Raw genomic sequence first — 20,317 nt, forward strand, 5'->3', positions numbered from 1 at the left:
TTTTTAGTATATTGTTCATTTAAATCATTATAAATTGAGAATAGAGTTAATGTTACATATATAAAAGGAGAATGATTAATAATAAAGGAAAGACTTTTGTAATATATTAAAGATAACGCTTAATAAGTATGATGAGTAAGAGAAAAAAAAACTAGATTTTTTTAAACAGTACTGAAATACACCATAATGAGTAGTAGTAGTACAACTACCTCTGATGTTGACACTAGTTTAAAAAAATAAAAATAACAGTGGTTTATTTTCATCCATGGCTGGAAAACAAACTGTCAATCATCCCCACAGTGAATCAGTTGTGTGGCCATCAGCGTGATGTGGAGCGGAGTGTGTGTCGTGGTGTTTTGGTAAGGACACAGTGAGGAGCAGTAATGAGCTGGAAGTAGCTGGAAGTGGCAGGAAAATGTCAACAGCAGTTGAATTCAGAGACACAGCTGCTCTGTTGTCAGTGGTGTTTGCTGGATTCTCCATGATGGCATCTCCCAGAGAAATGTCAGCTGCTGATCCATTGACAGCGTAACTTGTGTGGTCGCACATCTTTCCTCCGGCCCTGCTTCTATTGGACTTTTGTCTGCGAGAGGCATCGTCCCATCTCTGCAGACGACACGGTGTTGTGTAGCTGTTCAAGTGCTGAGCGACTCACTAGAAGGTTCTGAAGTTCCGAAACAACATTCAACCAGTTCCACCATAAGGCCTGCCAACTGGTTCGCACTTAAACTTCCGCCAAGCATAAGTAGAAACCCAAACATCGCCATAGTAACTTATCTGTTTGCCCTCCCCATTTCCCTGCACGCTTGCACCGGAGGGATGCGTCGCTACAAACCCGCTCCCCCTGTGTTGGCTGGCAAATTGCATTCAGATGGAACATTACATGAGTGCAGTCATTTCCAATAAACGCTCCCCGACTTCTGGCTGGACACCAGCTCCTCGCGTGATAGCAGCTCAAATCAGCCTCAAGTGGAGGGAAAGGAAAGAGATGTTGGGCTGCTGCCAAATTTAAGTGAGCGTTCAGAGGTTTTATCCCGCGGCCCAAAAGGTGATCCTTCTCGCACGCGAAGGGAATCTGAAAGCTTAATACAGTAAATGGAAGCAAGAGACGCGCGGCGGAGAGGCGTCGTCCTGCTCCTGAAGTTATTCAAAACATTCCAGCGGCGGCTGCAGAACACGGCGCTGCTCACTGTTACACTCCAATTCATGTGTGAGAACAGACAGCGCAGAGGTGAGTCATGCTTTGTTTTGCACTGGGCCTGTTGTGAGAAATGAGCCGTCATCCGTCTCTGGAACGCAGGAGATAAAACTCCAGGATCAAGCGCTCACACCTACATGGAGAAAGAAATCAGGCGCCATGTTAGTTTTTAAGGACATGGTTGGGAGACCCCAAGGTCAGAGTTCAAGTGGCCTCAAAATTGCCGCGTAGAATTCTAGAAAAAAGCAGGAACATTGTTCATTTTCTCATAGTACATTGTTTACATTGGGAATGCTAAGTTGCTCACGCTAGGACACTGCATTGTGATTGCATTGTAAAGCTAAAAATAATATAATAATATGACTCAAGACCAATGAGAAAGAAATGAGGAACTGACGTTTATGTTTCACATTAGATTAGATCTATTGTAAATTGGTTATTTCTCAGGCTAATACATTATCACACACAAGTGGGTGATGAGATGGATGAGTTCATATAGTTATGAACTAAAAAAATGGCTTAGACAAAAGGAAAAGTAAACAGGTTTAAAAAAAAGTATTAAAAAAGAAGGAAATAAAAAATATCAATAAAAGAAGAGCGCAAGCGTTGAACAAACAGTCACACTCAACAGAAATCGGAGAAAACAGTGAAAGTCAGGACTCGCCGCCGCAGCCTGTCTCAGGTCATTTCTCTGCGTCTCACACAAACCCGCTCTGACATTAAACACCTGTTAACTTTTAAGAGCAGTGAGAGGATCTGCCGCACGTGCCGGCCCAGTCTGGAACAATCCCCAGTGGAGGAAGGAGCGAGAGGAGAGACCCCTCTTTCTCGCCTCACACCTCCATTACAGTGGACAGCAGCAGGAACCAGTATTTATGCCACCAATAAACACACGACTATTGAGTTTTCCCCTGAATATTCATGTATTTTTGACAGATTATTTGCAACAATTCACAACAGCTCATCTTATTACATCCCTTGATTCCTCTGACCCCAGTTCTCGCTTGTTAAATGCTGCGTTCACCTCTTGTAACAGACATCGTGGATGCAACATTGCGCATGAGCAGTGGGGAAGAATGCTGGACCCTGTGAGTCCATGGTTCAACAGGCTTTAGAGGAGCCACAGCACCCGACTGTTACTCGAAGATCAAGTCAAGACGACCTCTGGACGCCAGGTTGTCCAGTCATTCCAAGTGGATGGCAGCCAGAGGAAATAACCAGGAGGCGCTGGAGGCAACATACCTCAGCCAGAAAGGCCTCAGTAGTAGTCGCACCCACCATGACACAAGTTTAAATTCTAGCTTGATATATTGTCCCTGACTCATCGTGGCATTCTCATGTTTTTAAACCATTAATGCGGAGGTCAACCCAGGCAGTGTTAAACTATATTGCTGATATTTTGCTGAGTAAATAGGTCAATTACTCCTAGACTCCATTCTCATTATGGGCTCGGTGTCATTTACCATCTCAACAGTACCTTTACGCAGCAATATTAAATTTCCTCAAACTGCTGAATCTCTGCGTCAAAGGTCCAACTGCCAGAGTGATTTTTGGACGACAAAGAAACAACGATAATAAAAGTGTGGTTTGAATGGAGACATGTTTTTCATTGACCAAACAAAAAAAAAAAACTGGCGACAAAGTAAGGGCCAATTCTTAGTAAATCAAAGTTTTAAGACTTGAATTTCAGCAGCAGGAAATACCTTGAAGTCAAAGCTCTAAGTGAAAAATTAGGAACCCACAGGAATGGTTGGAAAAGTGTGTTCAGTACAGCAGAGAACTTGGTGTCAATTCTCCACATGTGCTCCACTGAAGGATACATTAGCATAAGTGCATCATAATGTGAGCCAATAAAAACTGAGAAGCACTGTAAAAATGATCAATATATTTGTCATAAATGTTATTAGTGTCAGTGAAATATGCACACAACCAAATTTGATCTGTAATTTCAATATTTTCAGTTGAAATAAGATGTAAAGATGTAGAGCTTGTTCTTTTCTTTTTTAATAAAGAATGATGTTTTACAGTGGAATTCCTAAAAAATAAGTTTATAAAACAAAACATGTCACAGGTGTATGTAAAAAAAAAAAAAGACAAAAGAATTTAGTATAAAAACATTTAAAATAAGGAGCAAACATCTCTAGTCATTCACAGAATGAATAGTAAAATAATCTAATCCACAAGCAATGGTGCTCTTTTCATTGGACCTGTAGATGGAGATCTGCAGGTATGGGAGGCTCTTGGGGCGACCGCATGTTTGCCGTAACGTTAGACTGAAAAAGAAAGTGTAGAAAATACAGCAGGTTGCTGTATGACGAAACCTCGCAGGTTCGCCGACATAAAAAAAGCTCAGTCAGGAGAGAGCAGCCAGGGAGTTTAACGCTTGGCTCTCTTGGAAGGGGGCTCCTCTGGTTTCTGTCCTCCCCGTGTCCGCGCAGCAGGAGGGCTTGCCTCCCGTTTGCGGCCCCCCTTGGTGGCTGCCGCTGCCGCAGCCTGGCCTCTCGTCCCGCTGCAGGAGTGAAACAAGGCGCGCATGTCAGACTGTTTGTCAGAGTATCATGTTAAATTCCTGAATAAATTTGTCTTTGTCGATACAAGAGCGATTCACAAACGTGTTAACAAATAACAGAGAGGCCTCACACTGGACTGACGGACCACCAGACGGAGGGGAGAGGGATTGTGGGTGATCAGCTCTACCTCTAAAATATTTCAAAAACTTTTTACTTAAAAAAAGAATTTGGCTAGAATGTTGTGCAAGACTACAGTGAAAATGCATGTGTTGTAGATGCAAAGTTTCCAATTGACAGAGCTGACATCCATTGCTACAGTCTAGCTGGGTTCTCCTTCCAACCAGCCAAACTCACCGGCTGCCAGCGGCGCTCTCGTCTTTACCGCTCTGTCGACTTGCTCGGGTCGACGGTTTACTAGGCTTGTTCCTGCAGAGAAGTCAAAAGAAACAATGAAATCTGTCAACTATGTTACACCAGACCACTTGACTGCTGTCAATGTCATAGAAGAAATAAAATCTAAAATCAAGATTTGACTTTGAATCCATGTCCTTGCATTTTTGTGAGCCACACATTTTGATTTTTACATACTATACTATATGTATATTTTGTTTTGTTGATCTAATTTATTTGATGAAAGACACTTTTACAATATATGTGCACAATACTCTGCAGTCATTTTCGATCAAAGTTTAAATACATTTTTACATATATTATTGTACAATCAAAAACTACATATAAACATGATGTTCTGAAGGACATCCCATCAATGAAAGTGCTTTTTCTAATGTTCCAACAGTAAATATTACATGGGAAGAGAACATTACATTTTGGACTTTCAGCACCATGCGACATATTATTTTGTTATCTAGTTTTAATTTCAAGGGTTCCACTGAACATTCAGATGTGACAATATAGTATGAATCATTCATATAAACGCTAACACTATATCTGTGCACATTTCTACAGACCATAATAGTAACCTTAAACTGTATTCATGAGATGTGACACTGCTCTGCAAATAATTTTATTTGAAAACTGCCAGGTGGAATCTCGCTTGTCAACACAAAAGTGGCAGCAACCTGTTGTTAATATGGAGAATACAACACAACCCAGACAAAAGTTCCTCTCAAGAGGTTAAGACAGAAATGAATTTATTTCTTTTTTTAAATACTGAATACATTAAATGCCATTTGTCCCTCTGGAATATCAGAATTAAATGAATGGAAGGCGATGATTTACCTTTCAGCCACCAGGCGAGATGCCGACCGGGTGGTCGCTCTAGTTTTGGTGTCATCCTCGTCCTCCTCACCTTCATTCTGCTCACCCTCTTTTTCCTCCGTCTTGTCTGAGGAACAGAGATATCTGATCACTGCATCACTTCATTTGGATTCAGTCCCTTGCTGGGCTTTACACCTGAGAGCATCTTTTCAGTTGGATCAGTGCTCCAGAGACAGGCAGCCTGTGTCCATTTTAAACCAAAAATCCTAGACCAGTAAGGATGGGCGATAACTTATCGTACGCGATATACGCCAAATACAATCTCCAAGATGACAGTTCTGCATCCCACAATAAATTCGATAAACATGCGGCTCACTTGCTGCATTGGACTCTCATACATGAGCTTGACAAGACCGTGATGGTGTTACCAGCTACGTGACATTTGACAGCCAACACTGGCGAGTGACAGTTGTTGAGAGTGTGGTGGACTTTGGTTCACCATCGTAGTTTTAAACTTATTTTTAATAAAGGGAACCTTTGATAATGACACTGGTCGACTCTGAGTCTCTGGATCCCTGTTTATTTTATAAGATGGAGTGGTCCTCATAGGTTCTCTGACGCTGTCGTCTGCCTTGGTTCACATCAACACATGCAGGTCTCCTGCTGCGCTGGCGCTGAGGCCAAACACCCTGGTGAAAATAGTTGGATATTGGACGGAGCTTGGCGCCGGTATTGTCGGCGGCGTCCTCTTCCGCGTCCCCATTAGGGTTCACTGATCGCGGACACACTCTCACAGGCAGCGCTAATGCTCCGACCCAGCATCAGTTAGGGACCATCAACAAATTGTAAAATGGTCAAAGTATTAGTGAAATCTTCAATAAGGCAATGAAAAACAAGCATTTCAGGAGAGAGAATTGTGAAAAGGTTTTCCATCACACAAGACAAAGGACTTACAATTATGACTTGGAGAATAAAATATGACTGAATGATCATGTCTTCACATGATTTCTAATATTTCTTCAACAGCATCTAGGAAATGTGTCCAGACTGGTCCAAAGATAAAGTCAACTGTTGAGAGACATGAGGTACAGCAGACAGACGGTTCAATATAACCCCTAAATAAAGCTGGCAGAGCAGTGTGTCAGACACCAGCGGCTTCTACCAGAGACATGAAACATTGAATTTCTCATCTCTACACTGAGTTCAATATTATATTTCCACATAAACAAATAATGATGTTGGAGACAAAGTCTCCAACAACCACTCGTGTTCAGTCAGAGCTTTTTCACGATAAAGCCATATTCATAGAGAATGAATATGGCTTTATCGTGATAATTAGCGATATCGCCGAAATTACAACATTTGATAACTTTTGCTAACTTTTTTTGTCCATATCGCCCATCCACTGACCAGTCTACTGACCAGTGTCACAAGACAAGATCTTCAGTAAACATTCATAGTACTGACAAGTGTACTCAAGGTTGGTCTTCGTCTCAAGACCACTTTTTTAGGGCCTCTGTCTTGTCTCAGTCTCAATACCCTCCGGTCTTGGTCTCGGTTGGTGCGGTCTTGACTACAACACTAGTACTGACCTGAATTATCTGTAGTGACTGCTGCAGCTGCTGCCTTTGGTGGTCGTCCACGGCGAGCTGGTTTCTTCTGGATCGTCTCCTGTTCTTCTTTATGCTTCTCCTGTTCCTCCGGAGTGTGCAAATGTAAATATAGTGAACAGCACACGACATGCTGACAGGTGAGCCACAGTGCGAGAGCAATGTACCTGATCAGGTTTGTTCTCAGTGCAGACACCTGCTGCGCCCCCATCAGTGTTGGACTGACTCACTGACGCAGAAGGAACAATGTATTTAGACAGCAGCATTCACACAGCAGACACCATTCAAGGAACTAAACTAATACTTTCAGGCCTGACTTTAGAAGTCTCATCGACATGTCAGTGAGAACCAGGTGACACTGACGGTGAAGCACAGGAGAGCTAGAGACGTCGGCTGAGACTCAGCTCAAAAACCCAACACATCAGGGGACCCTTTTCCCTGGACACTGAAGAAGAGGTCACACACTTATATGAATGGTGTTTCTTCAGGAGGGGCATAGTGACTGCTCAACTTGGTTCTACATTCGGGAGCAGACTGTAACCATGACAACGTTAAGGATCAAATATGGATACTGAAAAACTCCTGGCTACGCGATCATCAAATTCACTGAGGCCACATGTGAAATAAAGAAAGAATGAGTCTTGCTTTCTAGATGTTTTATGATAAACTCCTCACCATCGTCTTCCTTGGCCTTGTCAGCACACTGCTCCTGCACCCCGTCGTCTTGTTCCTTTGGAGCCTGTTTGTCCTGCAGATGAAGGAGTGAACCTCATTCATTCATTTGTTCAATGAGTGTACACGTTAATCCCATCTGGGGAGATGGTGAGCACCATGGGCAGGTCACAGCATCATGTCCTTGGATGGAGACTAGCAACATTAAAGCCTCACTTGAACAGCTCTGCAGATATCGAAGGGCCATATTAGAGTCTTCTTTGTTTAATGGACATTGAGTACTAGCTTTACATGAAACGTCAACATAACACTGAAGTGTGAAAGAATTACGAATACAACTAGAGTCACACTCTAAACACCCTCACCACTGTGCCAACAGACTGCGATTCCAGTCCACAGACATGCCTTTGACAGTGAGTGACAGGGACGTGTATTTGGCTTCCCCAAAGACCAAGCAACGGAGGCTCAGTGGATAAAGCTTCAAACACAGCCTGCTTCATTTGAGGTTTAGTTGAGAACCACTCGTGTTCAGTCAGAGCTTTTTCAAATACGGGCTCTGCAGCAGAACCTTTACTGTATGTCTGTCAGAATAGGAGAGTCTGTCTTTCACTGCCACATATTAAAACACCAGTAACACTGTTTTTGAGCAAGGTGGCCATTTTGCAAACTTTAGCTGAATTCAGTTTTGTAAATATAAACATTTACCATTATATTTTAATGTCCAGGTACTCAGAGAATGATTCGTGGAGAAAGCAAGTACACAATAGGTCCTGTAATAAGAAGAATCTGACAGAATTATAATGTTTACAATCATCAATAATGATGTTTAGAGCTGTGAGTGTTTTAGCATACGTTCTATAATACAGAATGTGGCACAGATTCAACAAAGAGCAGGCGACATGGATGCGACAGCATTAAGTAGTAGCTCCAGTCTGCAGCACAAACATGATGCTGATCTCTCACTAAACTACATGAAGTAGGAGGGGTGTGTTTGAGAATGATGTTAACACAGAAGTCAGTGCCAAATGAAATGAGCCAACCTGAGACAAATCCCTGGCCAAGAACCCGAATTCCAGAAGCTGATGCATTTGAACATTATTCACTATTCTCCATTGGTTCTGGCTTGAGTATGGAAATGAGAACAGGCTAATAATATGGAATTTGCACTAACAAGCTGGCACTCGCGTGATGGAGGAGGTTGTCCCCATCACAGAATGAAAATAAACGTCCAGTCAACAACAGTAAACAAATGCTGCTACTAGTTAATGCCCCATATTATTTCAAGTTAAAACAATATGAAGAACTCAAAACTCACCTCTACTGTTTCCCCCTGCTCTTCTTGTGTTTTCCTTTCCAATGACAAGTCTTCTTAAACAGACACAAGACAATCGAATACTGATGCATTTCGTCATGAGGAAAATACACAACATTCTGCTGTCATGGGTCATTGACCTTTAAGACCTAATGTTTTCATGTGGGCGCTTGTTGGCTCAGTAGGAATCCAAGACAAAGACTTACCTGCAGGAGCTTCTGCTTGGGACCCACTCTCCTCTTCAACCATCTGATGATGAATGACAATAACATCAAAGTAAACACATGCATACATTAATGTTTCCTTTCTTGATATTCCTGACGTACCTTTCTGCTTGCTGTTGGTTCCTCAGGCAAGACGTTCGCTGGGTTCTCCTCATCTTTGTTATCTAGGGATTCAAAATATCACCATGGAAACATGCTTCTCTCTCACATATCTCACCAGTTGGTCACAAGAAGGTATATTTTGTTTATTAATACTTTTAAATTCGTCGTCAATGACAATTACAAAACACACACACAAAAGTAGAAAGCCTCTAGGCTACATACTCACCAGTCACATCCTCCACTGCTCCACCAGCAGCATCACTCCCTCCAGGTACTGCCTGTGCCTGACTGGTCTGAGGAGCAGCCGCCTCCTCAACCTGCTTTGAAAACAGGAATAAAGCTGTATGTGGTGTCACGATAAAACAAAGCATAAATGTGTTTTAGTGACTAACGTTTTCAGGGTCTGTAGATTTTGTGGGAGTCTCAGTCTCCTCCTCCTTCCGCTTAGGAGTTCCTGCGACAGATGAATCAGTAAGTCATTTCCGTCAAGAACAAATGAGAATCTCAGAAGATCTGTCACGATAAAATGCTGCCACACAACAGTACACAGATATGATTGTCAGAAAACTGCGGTCCAACCATTTGAAGTCTCCTGGACTGCAGCTGCGGAGCGTCTCCCTCTCCGAACAGGGGGATCCTCAGGCCTCTTCGGCTCTTCTGCTTTGAGTTTCTGCGATTCTTCAGTGTTTTTGGGTGGTCGACCTCTGCGTGGTGTTTTCACCTCCACAACCTTCTGCTTGTCGGATTCCTGGCCATAACAAGACGCTTATTCAATGATCAATTTCAACAAATACTACAAAGATTCCATATGAATCCCAAACAAAAACACAAGATTATACTGTAAAATGAGTGGAGTTTACCACCACTGAGGTCTCCTCTCGTGTTTTCTTTGTTCCCGTTTCCTCCCCTGATAAACAAGAAGACAAATAGAATTGGGCTTCTCTCAAATGTTCTGTTTCTATGACGCTGATATGAAAAGTCAGATCTAATACCAGATTCTCGCCCCTCAGCAACAGTCGGACTGAACGGTTTTCTCTTTCTCTTTCGCCTTCCTCTTCCCACCACCTTCTCCTCCTGGACAGAGAATCAACTTCACTCAGAAAGCACAATGACAAATAGCCTTGGTTGAACTGTGTTCGCACGTTTGTATGGATCTTTAGTTCTGTCTCCCCTGACACAAATCATATGACATGGCTACATTATTGCAACATTACATACAATTCAGTTAATATTTCTATGTTCCCAAGCAGGTGATGTGTGTAACTGTGTTTGGCGCGTGTTTAATTGGTCACCTTCAAAGACGGGGCTGATGCCTTCTCATCTTCCTGGCTTTCTGAACCAGAGACATTACCTTAGAAATAGAAATAAAATGACTCATTGACAAAAAAAGTCAATTACGGTATTACAATAATTAACTTAACTACAACTCACTTGATGACTCAGCGACAGCAGGCAAAACCTCTGGCTTACTGTCATGAGCCTCTTCCTTCTCCTTCAAACTGCATGGTTCCACCTGTTTTTTTTTTTTTAAATGAAGAAGCAAGTCAAGAAGAAACAAATGAGTTGCAATATTAAACATACTGAACCACACGGAAGCTGCAACTACTTGTACCATGATAAATCCACATTCACATATGAATTTATTGATAGACACAGATGTCTCTTTCACTACTTTGACAATATTAAAAATCAGAATCACAAATCCCACCAACTAGGAAAGTGCTTCGAAATAATACAAAATAAATACATAAAAAAATAAATAAAGTTCTGTTAATAAAATAAAATAAAGGTGTAAGAGCAGACTGGAAGCAGTGCTGGCTCATCATGAGGCAGTGTCCGCCTGTTAACCACTAGATGAACCTCTCTGCTCTATGATCCACTTGAGACCTCATATCATTCTGACGGCGCCACCTACTGAGCCCTAAGCATGACAACACTACTCCATGATGCTTCCCCAAAAGCACTGACTAAAACCAAAGACTGCTACGGTGCAAGATTTCACAGAATATTCCATAAGTTCATCTGAATTAAATATGAGCTTCAACAGACCAGCAGGAAATTATATGTTTTTAATAAGTTCAAATGCTTTAGTTACCTCAGCTGTTGGCTGCTCTGTTGGTTTACTCGTGTCTCCACCTGACAAATGAACAGACAATGAGACACTCACAAAACTATGTTTACTAAAGAGGATAATCGTCTGCAGCATTACTTAGATCTGTCTCTTCTGGAACAGTCTGCATGGACAGCCTCCCCTCCATCCTCTCCTGTAAGCAGTGTCCGTCTCAGTTCAAATCAAAAGTGGAAAATCACTGATCATTTGGTTTCTAGTCATTTTGTAGTAAAATGTATTTGTATTACCACAATAATAATTGTGATTTCATATATGACAGCGGCATTGCTTGTCTTTGCTTCATTTGGCCATAATATGTATTGTTTTAACCATGTATTGTGATGAAATAAGCACCAACCTCTTCAGCCATATCCAACTCCTTCTGATGTGCAGAGGCACCTGAAACCAAAAACAATCACCACCATTCAACATAAAACAGACAGAGGTTTTCCTTTTCTCTATCAGCACAAGAAACAAGAAGGAAAATCACAAACCAATGTCTTTTTCTGTTGCAGAGGTTTGGCCTGGTTCACTATTGCTGGTTTCATCAGACTGGTCCACATTATTTTCCACCTCCACCTGTCAATAAAACAAAGGATCCACTAGACTGACTTAAACAAAAGGATGCAGAGAAATCAGCCGAAAAAATGATTCTGAATTCCATTGACCTCAATTGACTCTCTGGCCTCTTCACACTGCGCCGTCGCCGCAGGTGAACCTGGAGCAGATGATGATGATTGATTGGGTTGCCATTTTAGCAGCTGTGATCATTGCATGGCAAGACGGTGTGGAGCAAAAATCATATTTGTATACATTTATTTATTACATAAGATGTTAATGAAAAACTTCAGACCAGAAATCAAAAAGCTTGGAAGGTGGAGCACGGTTAAAAACATTATATAGAGTCCTGTGTGAACCTGCTACAGAAGTGTAGCTGGTGAAAACAAATGTATTTACATCAGTCAATTCAAACGACAGCAACAAAATAAGAAGATGAAACCAGATAAATTTGCTTTTATGCAACTAGCATTACAAAGGTACTAAACTCTAGCAAACATGAGCATGTCTATAGAATTGATAACAAGTGGATGTTAAAGTAAAATCAGGCCATAAATAATACTTGGCTTAAACCACCATTCTTGGCTTAAAAAAAAAAAAAAAAAAAAGACAGTCCCAGACTACCAGCAAGTCTCTGCTCTTTACTCACCTCTGCCACTTTTCTCCTCCGAATGTTCATCAGCTTCTTTTTCCTCTGGAACATTTAGGTCTGATGATTGGTGGTCCTCACTTTTCTGCTCAATATGAGGAAATTAAAACTACATCTCACAACGTGCTCATGTGTGATTATTCATTTATCGTAATCACACATTGCAGAACTAAAAAGTCAAAATACAGATGTAAAATATCAAGTAAATATATAAGTAAAAGGCTATGTTTTTTGTCTGTGTTTAAAATAATGACGGTTATTCAGCTGGAAAACGTACCGTTACAAGAACCCCGTCGGCTGCAGCAGCCTCCTGTTTGTCCACCTGAACACCTGGTAGGAAAAGGAAAGATTGGTTTGAACATAATCATTGAAATACTTCAAGTATATTTACAACCTTACAATGATAGAAATCGTTTCATATGCTTGGAAATAATCAACAAAATGGTTCAATAAAACTTCATGCAAGGTGTAATGAGCAGAAACGGACAGCAGATGGCATCAGCCACTCCGTGCAGAGGTTATCATGTCCTGTGAAAATGTGTGGAAGCTTCAGGCTATTTTGCCGCTCCAATGAAAAACTGGGCTTGTAGAGTCAGCAGTGGAGGTAAACCACAACAGCATTTTGAGACTATCGATGCTTACTGCAAAAAAAATCACTGATGTACATATTCCGCAGCCCTCTAACATCCAACCCCGCTGTGACTGAATATCGCTGATAATAAACAAGTCTTACTGTTATCCACGTCCATCTCTGCCTGCCCCTCGGCATGTGCCACTTCTTCCACCTATCAACGAGGAAGCAGTTTCAGTTTTAGCTACGATATCTAGAATACAAAGAAAGATACCACTGATAGAACGTCACCATAATGTCCATCTTGGAGTGTGCATCTTCTTGCTGGGTTTGTTCTGCAGGTGTTACAATGTTCAGTGTTACCCAAAAGACCAAGGCTTAATTTTACCTCTTATCATTTTAATATTCCAACCTTGAGCGCAGGAACTTTCCGACAGAGATTCGTTGTTACGGTCGACTTCTTCAGCTTTCTTGGAAGCTTCATCTGCAGGTAAATGACGATAGAACAATTGTCTCACCGATACAGCAATGTTGATATCCAGTCTTTGGAGATTTAATAGTCATAACCTCAGTGATACAGACGAGTGTCTAGGACTGTTACTAACATTAGATTAGATATACTTGATTGACACCCATACCTCTATATAATCTGGTGTGAGCATGCTGGGCTTCATTGGGTGAGATTAACTGCTATATTGCTGTTTTTCGTAATGACATAACTATGTTGAGGCGGTGGCGCATCATCCATGTTTTGTAGAGACGCTTACCATCGTCACCAGCAGGTGGTGCTGTTGGTTCGATATCAGGTTGCGTTTCAGGCGTCACTTCCAAAGGTTCACCTTCCTCTGCCTCCGCTATGACGATTAAATCCTCCTGCGGCACATTTTACACGTTTTTAGCAAGACGACAAAAAAGAAAACGCAGTGAAGCTTTACAACATACCTGAGGGGGGAGGATTTCAGCTGTCTCACCCACTGAGACCTCCATTTCAATGTCTTGGATCTTTGGCTCTCCTGCAGTTAAAGTTTTTTTTTTTTGTTTGTTAGCTTGTTTTAATCATAGAAAGCATTCATGTAATAATAAATATTTAATTCAAAGATGCGTGTTTCACCTGAAGTGCCCGGTGTGTGCTCAGCAGGGGGCAGTTCACCTGTGGTGGGTACATTAGTAGAGTCATCAGCAGTCGCCTCCATGACTTCAGCAGTAGCTGGTCCTTGTCCTGGCTCCGTGTGGATGAAGCTGGTCGGCAGAGCGCTGTCTGGGTCCATGGACAGCAGAGCCAGGGCTGCCTCCTTCATCTTCAAGTCGGCGTCCAGCAGGGTCACATGATCCAGCCGGGTTTCAGGAAGCCTGGCCTCTGCCGAGGTGCAGACGTCCATAAGTGTCAGCAGTGCGTCTGCCTCGATCGGCATCATGCGCCGGGGCTGTGGCTCCGCCTCACACTCTGATGGTTCCGGTGTGATGTCACTCAAGGCATCGCACGTATCATCAGAGGTGATGGCGGGGTTGGCGACAGGCTCCGAGTCAGTGCTGGTGTCTGGAAGAAGTGTTTCTTTCTTCAAGTGCTCCTCTGACTTGGAAACCACCTTGGAAGCTTTCTTCTCCTTATGACTTTCCTCTTTCTTTTCTGCTTTTTCCTTCTTATCCATCTTTTTCTTCTTTGCCTCAGATTTCTCAGGAAGCGGTGAATCAGAAACTTTCTGTTTCTTCTCCTTCACGCTCTCACTTTTGAGCATCTGTTTCCCTTCTACACTCTTCTTCTCCATCTTGGATAGCACTGGCGTCTTGGTTTCTTCTCTGGATTTGGATCTCTGAAGCGTTTTCTCCTTTTCTGGTTTGACTCTTTTGGGGTCCTTGTTGGCATCAGAGCAGGACTTTGGTTTCTCTCCTTCTCTGTTGTCGGCTTTAGATTTGGATTTGTCACCTTGTCTGTCTTCACTGTGGCTCTTGGATCTCTTCAGGAGATCCTTGTGTTTCTCTCTCTTCTTGCCACCCTCAGATCCCGGCTCCATATCCGATCGCTCCTTAGACCCGGCAGAATCTGGGCGTGACAGCACCTTGGCCTCACCTTTAATTAGAGATTTCTCTTTAAGCTTTTCCTTCTCTTTGATTTTGTCTTTGTCCCTGTTCTTATCCACCTTTGTGCTCTCAACTGACAAAGCCTTCATCTTCTTGTCTCTGGAGCCCTCCTCAGGTGCTACATCAGAGCCTGAACTCTTCAGGTCTTTCGCAGAAGTACTCAGTTTCCTCTCGCTTTTCATCTTCAGCTTCTTCTCTTTCTCGTCAGAGGTAACCTTCGCAGCTTCGCTCAGAGATGAATCATCAGCAGGGTACTCTGGTTTCTTCTTGAGCTTGCTACGCTCCTCAGACAAGCTTTGCTCCTTCTCTTTGCGTTCTTTCCGTGGCTGGCGGTCAAATTTGCCCAGAGAACGTTGCTTGAGAGCCTCTTGGGATCCTTGCTCCAGCTCCAGGATGAAGGAGTGAGTTTTGTTTTTGTCTGGGAGCTTCTTGCCGTCGCTGGAATCCTCGACACTCTTTTTGCGGTGCTTTTCATCAGATCCTTCAGACAAATGTCGGATCGGTTTTTGCTGTGGGGGTCTTGGTGCAGACATTAGCTCCTAGCAAGCAAAGAAAAAATTAGGAAGATACAGTGATGCACCTGATATCACGATGGCATAGATGCAGAAATGAGGATACATACGGTTTTCTTCAAGCCATCCCCTGCATCTCCCTTCTTCTTGATAGATGGATCCACCTGTTTTCTGCAGGACAACAAAATCATTGATCAGATGACGATTTTCTAGTTTTAAACAGCAGTGACTTGTTTTACATTTAGCCTTAAAATTACCTGGAATCTAACTTCCTCTTCCTGCTGAGGGCCATTTTCTTCTCCAGGACTTTCTGCTCCTTGCGAGCCTCTTTAGCTCTTGGTCTCTGACCATCAGATTCTTTTTTCCTTTGTTTTCTGCGATCTGCAATGGAAAATAGTAAATACTGTCTACCCATAGGTGACTAAAATGTAATAGACAGATAAGCAAAACCTGAAAGACACCATCTAACAATAAACAGTGTTTGGAATCTACTTAGCACGCACAACTTGCACAACAACGTGATTCCGAGTTGTTTGAACTGACTAAGTTCCTGCCCTTGTAGGAATGTAAAACTACAGAAAAAACAGCCTTAGCAACAACTTACTGGCATGTTTTATGATTTATGAATCACAAAGCTATGATTTATGCGTATCAGTATGAGAGTAAAAGAGAAGAAATACCTTGCTCTTCTGCTTGTGCTGCCTTTTGTTTCCGTCTCTCCTCCATCCTCTCTCTGTTTTGCTGCCTTTTGAGGAGTCTTTCTTCTTTATCCTTGGCCTTCCAAAGAAATGTATCAAAGACAGAATGTTTAAACACTTGTGGTTGTCTATGAAGTGGATGTCCCCAAGCTGGGGCTGCTTAGACCAATACTCACAGCAGATCTTCTCCGCTCCTCCACAGTGACTTCATCATCAGAGTCGCTATAATAGCGGGAGTAGAGGAAAGGCTTGTGAACATAGGCTTTCCTCCGAGGCTTCAATGTTTTGTCTCCTTCTCCTGAGAGACTGTCGTCTTTGTTTGTCGATTGTTCACCTTTGTTTAAACACAGGAAACAAGTGTTAGCGTTTGATATAGGTTTCTTTGGGAGAACAAAGCATACAGACCATCTGTGGTTATCTCCCCCTCTTCAGAAGAATCAGATGGCTGCACTTCATCTTCACTCTGTTCTTCGAAAGACGACAGGTCGCTCGTGTGGACTGAGCTCACTGTGATGTCACTCAAGCCGTCTAGGTCGGAGTCCTCCAGAGAATACTCTGCAACATTCAGACAGATGAGGGGTTTATGTATTAGCAGCTGTGATAAAATGATAACTAAGAGTTAAGGTTTATTAATAGAAGCATGTTCTCTGCTCTCACCTTTTAAATAAATAGCTCCTCAATATGACCCCCCCAAATGCATGTAAAAGAGTCTTTTGAATATATCAGTAGAAAAGCATTAATAAAGCTTGGCTGCATTAATGGTGAGTCCAATCATAACAGTTAAAAATGCATTTTCCTTCATGTAAAATAAGGAGACTAGAAGAACAAATCCACCTTCTTTCATTCTCTCTCTGGCTTTCTGCTTGGCCTGACTTTCCGTCTTCAATAAATCCTCCTCTTGTTTCTCTTCTGAAGGCCTTTCAGCTGATTTGGTGCCAGGTTTGTCCTTTTCTTCCTCTTTCTGATCCTCCTCTTCCACCTTTATATGATCTGCATGCCTCTCTTTACTCTCTCCAGTCTCCTCCGGAGTGTCGTCCATCTTCACTTCGACACTCTGGACCTCCACTGCTGCTGATTTGGTCTCCTCCGCTTCTTCTAATGTCTTCCTGGCAGGTTGTTCCTCGTCTTCTTCATCAAGACTCATATCTTTCTCATCCTCTTCAGCAAGCTCCATGGGCTCATCTGAGCCCTTCCCTTCTCCCTCTGGAAGCTTCACCTCTTGGTTCAGGGAGGAAATAGTGTCGAGGATGGAGAGGGCACTTCCTGGAGCCGCTGAAGTAGGAGCAGAAGATGAAGCTGCCCAAAAAAATTAGAAAATGTGGTTACACTTTAGATTAGAGAACTTATATTACTATAAATAAACAACATATTCATATGTATATTAGCCTAGTATTTGCCTGTAATTACTCATTATAAAGTGAAAATGAATCATTATCATTTAAATTATTTATAGAATATCTGAGCAAGTGCACACGTTGGAACAAAACCATTAGTTCAATGTACATGAATTTGCCTACACTCTATAGGGATTTCAAACATGTTGGTTTAGTTTACTTCTAGAGTCAATAGACTGGGGTATTATTGAAACTTATGGACTTGAGGTGAGTTAAATATGTTTCACTAAAGTGAAATATCAGTGAACATTTTGAAAGTGCAGATTTACTAAGAAAATACTGGGTCAGATTAATATATTATTTGCATCCATCATTACTATCTTTCACACTCACATGTCAGAGGAAGTTAGCAAGAAGTAGCTCACCTGGCTCAGGAACACTACTGCTTCCGTCTGCTTTGGTCTCAGTAGAGGGGAGCGGTGGAAGTGGCTCGTCTTCAGAAACACTGCCAGGAGACAAAAATTCACGGACAACTCTCTCCACATGTGGCCTGAATATGTGGTTGACCTTGGGGTCCACCACCTGAGCCACTATCCGATCCACTCCCTGTTCCAGCATTCCAGACCTGAATGAAGCATTGTATGAATTAAGCACTTTGATTTCAGCAACATTTCTTATCAGTTTGAGGAGGAACATTCAACAGAATGAGAAACTTACTGAAGGACAAGCTGCCTGATGTTATTTCTCAGCTGGTTCTTGTTTAAGTGAGGGCTCCATGTGTGGTTGGAAAGGTGATTGGAGACAAAGTTGTCCACTCTTTGCTTCAGGTTTAAGTATGCTGGCTGAAAAAAAAACAAAAATAACGCTTGTTAACCCGGAGCCAAAAGCTGTTTCTACTGACACCACTAAGAGTGTCAGTGTTATGGGTGTCAGTCGTACAAGTCATGAAATGATCCATAACCATTCCATCACAAAGCGGTTCCACTTGACGTTTCCGAACGTGACCCACTGAGCGAGACCACAGTGGATGTAGACGTGCCCCTCAGACCCGGTGCACCTCCCACGAGTGACAACTAACGACAGCACCGACGTGACGTGAATTAATAACAAAGATAGTGTTTCATGAATCTGGCAAGGTCAAGAGAAAACAGCGACTCAGTCGTTTATATCACGACAACCAGTGCAATGCTAAGTAAAACCCAAATGTTTACAATTGTCGTTTTGCAGAGTACAGGTTATTCGTAGCTTTTAAGTCGAAATGGCAAATTCTATGTGCATACAAAACGTTATATTTACTGGGAAGGATGGATACTGGTACCTTGGTGTCCACGTCTGCCAAACAATCCCTCCTGAACTGGTCGAACAGTCCCCGTGTTTTTAAATGACTGACGATCATCGACACCAGCTGGGGATCACCGGGCGGTAAACCTGCCATATCTGAACCCAACAAACACCAAGACAAGGGGTTAAATGCAGCAAATTCCACAAAACATAAGCTTAAAACGAATCAATCGGTTGCGCCTTTTTGTTTTGGTCATTGAAGTTCGAAGCGGGATTCAACCGGAAGCACAAAAGGCTCCGACAAACATAACCCGGAAGTGTTAATAAATACTAGTCTCGGCTGCCAAAACAAGATACTTTGAATATATGAATTGAAATGCAAGTTTTAGAGAAGTAGAATAGAGGACGCATGTTTTAATGGTATGAAACCTTTAGTATTAAGTCGTGAAAATGCAATGTATTTCCTGTCGAATTCGAGTTGTGTTTGTATAGATTATACGATGACCATGACCTCTGACTAGATTTTATTTTTAGTCTTTTCTTATTTTTTTCGTTAGAATGCCCAGTTTTCTTCTGGTTTTGTGTATGCCAAGACTATCTAATCTAATCTAAAGTACCAGCGAGCAGATTCCTTTATCCCCGGGAAGCGAACACACTATTTAGCTCAGATAAATCTTTAAGACTAAGACAGACACACACTCAACTGCGCAACTCGTCGCGATCTTCGCTGTTTTAACTCTATTTCTTGCGTTTCTCAAGAACGATGAAATACTATCACAAGATATGAATGTTGTTTCGTTTGCAATTGACAATTTAATACTGTTAATTATTTAATCCTCATCTGAAATTTCACCAATGCGGGATGAATACTGGCATTCTAATGGAATCTAATCTATTTGTGGATTACTCTCATTATCAATGGCTAAACATTTACCACATATGTTATTAATGGAGTTGTACAACGGAGGGAAACATTTCACTGACGGCGTTTCTCACGTTTTTACGGAAGAGGATTTGTCACAAAGTGCCAGTGGAGAAAAAAAATGCCGGAATTCTGACTTTAAAGTCGGACTTCTTACTTTAAAGTTCCTCGATCCTCTTGCGTCCGTTTTAAATAGTGTGTGTAAATGTATTTAACAATTCGTTTTCCACAAGAAAATTATATATTATACGAAACGAAAAAGAGAAAAGTTTGGCAGCGGTGGGATTCGAACCCACGCCCCCGAAGAGACTGGAGCCTTAATCCAGCGCCTTAGACCGCTCGGCCACGCTACCGTGTGGCGCCCAGGTGGTTAAGTCGCATTATGAACACACTCATTGTAACGCGACAACACGATGGTAGAAATGTTACTCGTAAGATAGCAGTAACTTTCAGGGAATGTGTCCAGAAGAGTCCAGGAAGAAGCATATCCTTTCTGTTTAAAGACGTCTGAATGATTTCTGTTTTGTCACATCTGAAAGTCATGTCGTGTGCTATATTCAGCGAAGCAGGTTGGCCAAATCTGGACTGCTCGAACAGTTGACTAAAAAAACGATCTGACAAACCAGTAAGGGCGTTTAAGAGAAGCCCAAATTAAGCTTTGTTAGTTGCAGTATAGTAATAACAGTACAGAGATCATTACAATTAAAGTCAAACCATCGAGTTAAAGGCAGCGTGTGAATTATGGGCAGATGACATC

The 20,317-nt window shown here is 42.1% G+C and overlaps 1 protein-coding gene and 1 non-coding gene across 4 annotated transcripts; both read right to left on the bottom strand.

Annotated features, from left to right (window-relative positions):
- Window positions 1–2,166: 2,166 nt before the first annotated feature.
- On the bottom strand, window positions 2,167–18,940 carry bod1l1 (biorientation of chromosomes in cell division 1-like 1). Of its 3 annotated transcripts, none has more exons than XM_053879597.1 (38): window positions 18,676–18,940; window positions 18,075–18,199; window positions 17,783–17,982; window positions 16,858–17,319; window positions 16,429–16,578; window positions 16,200–16,357; window positions 16,006–16,102; window positions 15,583–15,706; window positions 15,436–15,496; window positions 13,846–15,352; window positions 13,677–13,747; window positions 13,502–13,607; window positions 13,147–13,218; window positions 13,026–13,069; window positions 12,897–12,948; window positions 12,441–12,493; window positions 12,164–12,248; window positions 11,625–11,674; window positions 11,451–11,535; window positions 11,315–11,355; window positions 11,056–11,110; window positions 10,942–10,982; window positions 10,278–10,359; window positions 10,139–10,197; window positions 9,839–9,920; window positions 9,707–9,753; window positions 9,426–9,594; window positions 9,239–9,300; window positions 9,073–9,166; window positions 8,847–8,908; window positions 8,727–8,769; window positions 8,524–8,576; window positions 7,212–7,284; window positions 6,704–6,765; window positions 6,519–6,618; window positions 4,948–5,053; window positions 4,063–4,134; window positions 2,167–3,707 (listed from the first exon to the last, which is right to left on the bottom strand). In XM_053879597.1, the coding sequence occupies exons 1-38, from the start codon at window positions 18,790–18,792 to the stop codon at window positions 3,575–3,577; spliced, it is 5,055 nt and encodes a 1,684-aa protein (XP_053735572.1). In that variant the 5' UTR covers window positions 18,793–18,940; the 3' UTR covers window positions 2,167–3,574. The 3 variants fall into 3 exon arrangements, with proteins under 3 accessions (XP_053735572.1, XP_053735573.1, XP_053735574.1); XM_053879598.1 differs by having other exon boundaries at window positions 2,168–3,707; window positions 9,073–9,163; XM_053879599.1 differs by having other exon boundaries at window positions 2,168–3,707; window positions 8,524–8,573.
- An 891-nt stretch (window positions 18,941–19,831) lies between these two features.
- On the bottom strand, window positions 19,832–19,913 carry trnal-aag (transfer RNA leucine (anticodon AAG)). The gene has a single exon. It is a non-coding gene; the product is annotated as a tRNA-Leu (tRNA).
- Window positions 19,914–20,317: the final 404 nt, after the last annotated feature.

This window comes from Synchiropus splendidus, chromosome 11, assembly GCF_027744825.2.
Source record: "Synchiropus splendidus isolate RoL2022-P1 chromosome 11, RoL_Sspl_1.0, whole genome shotgun sequence".
NCBI lineage: Eukaryota > Metazoa > Chordata > Actinopteri > Syngnathiformes > Callionymidae > Synchiropus > Synchiropus splendidus.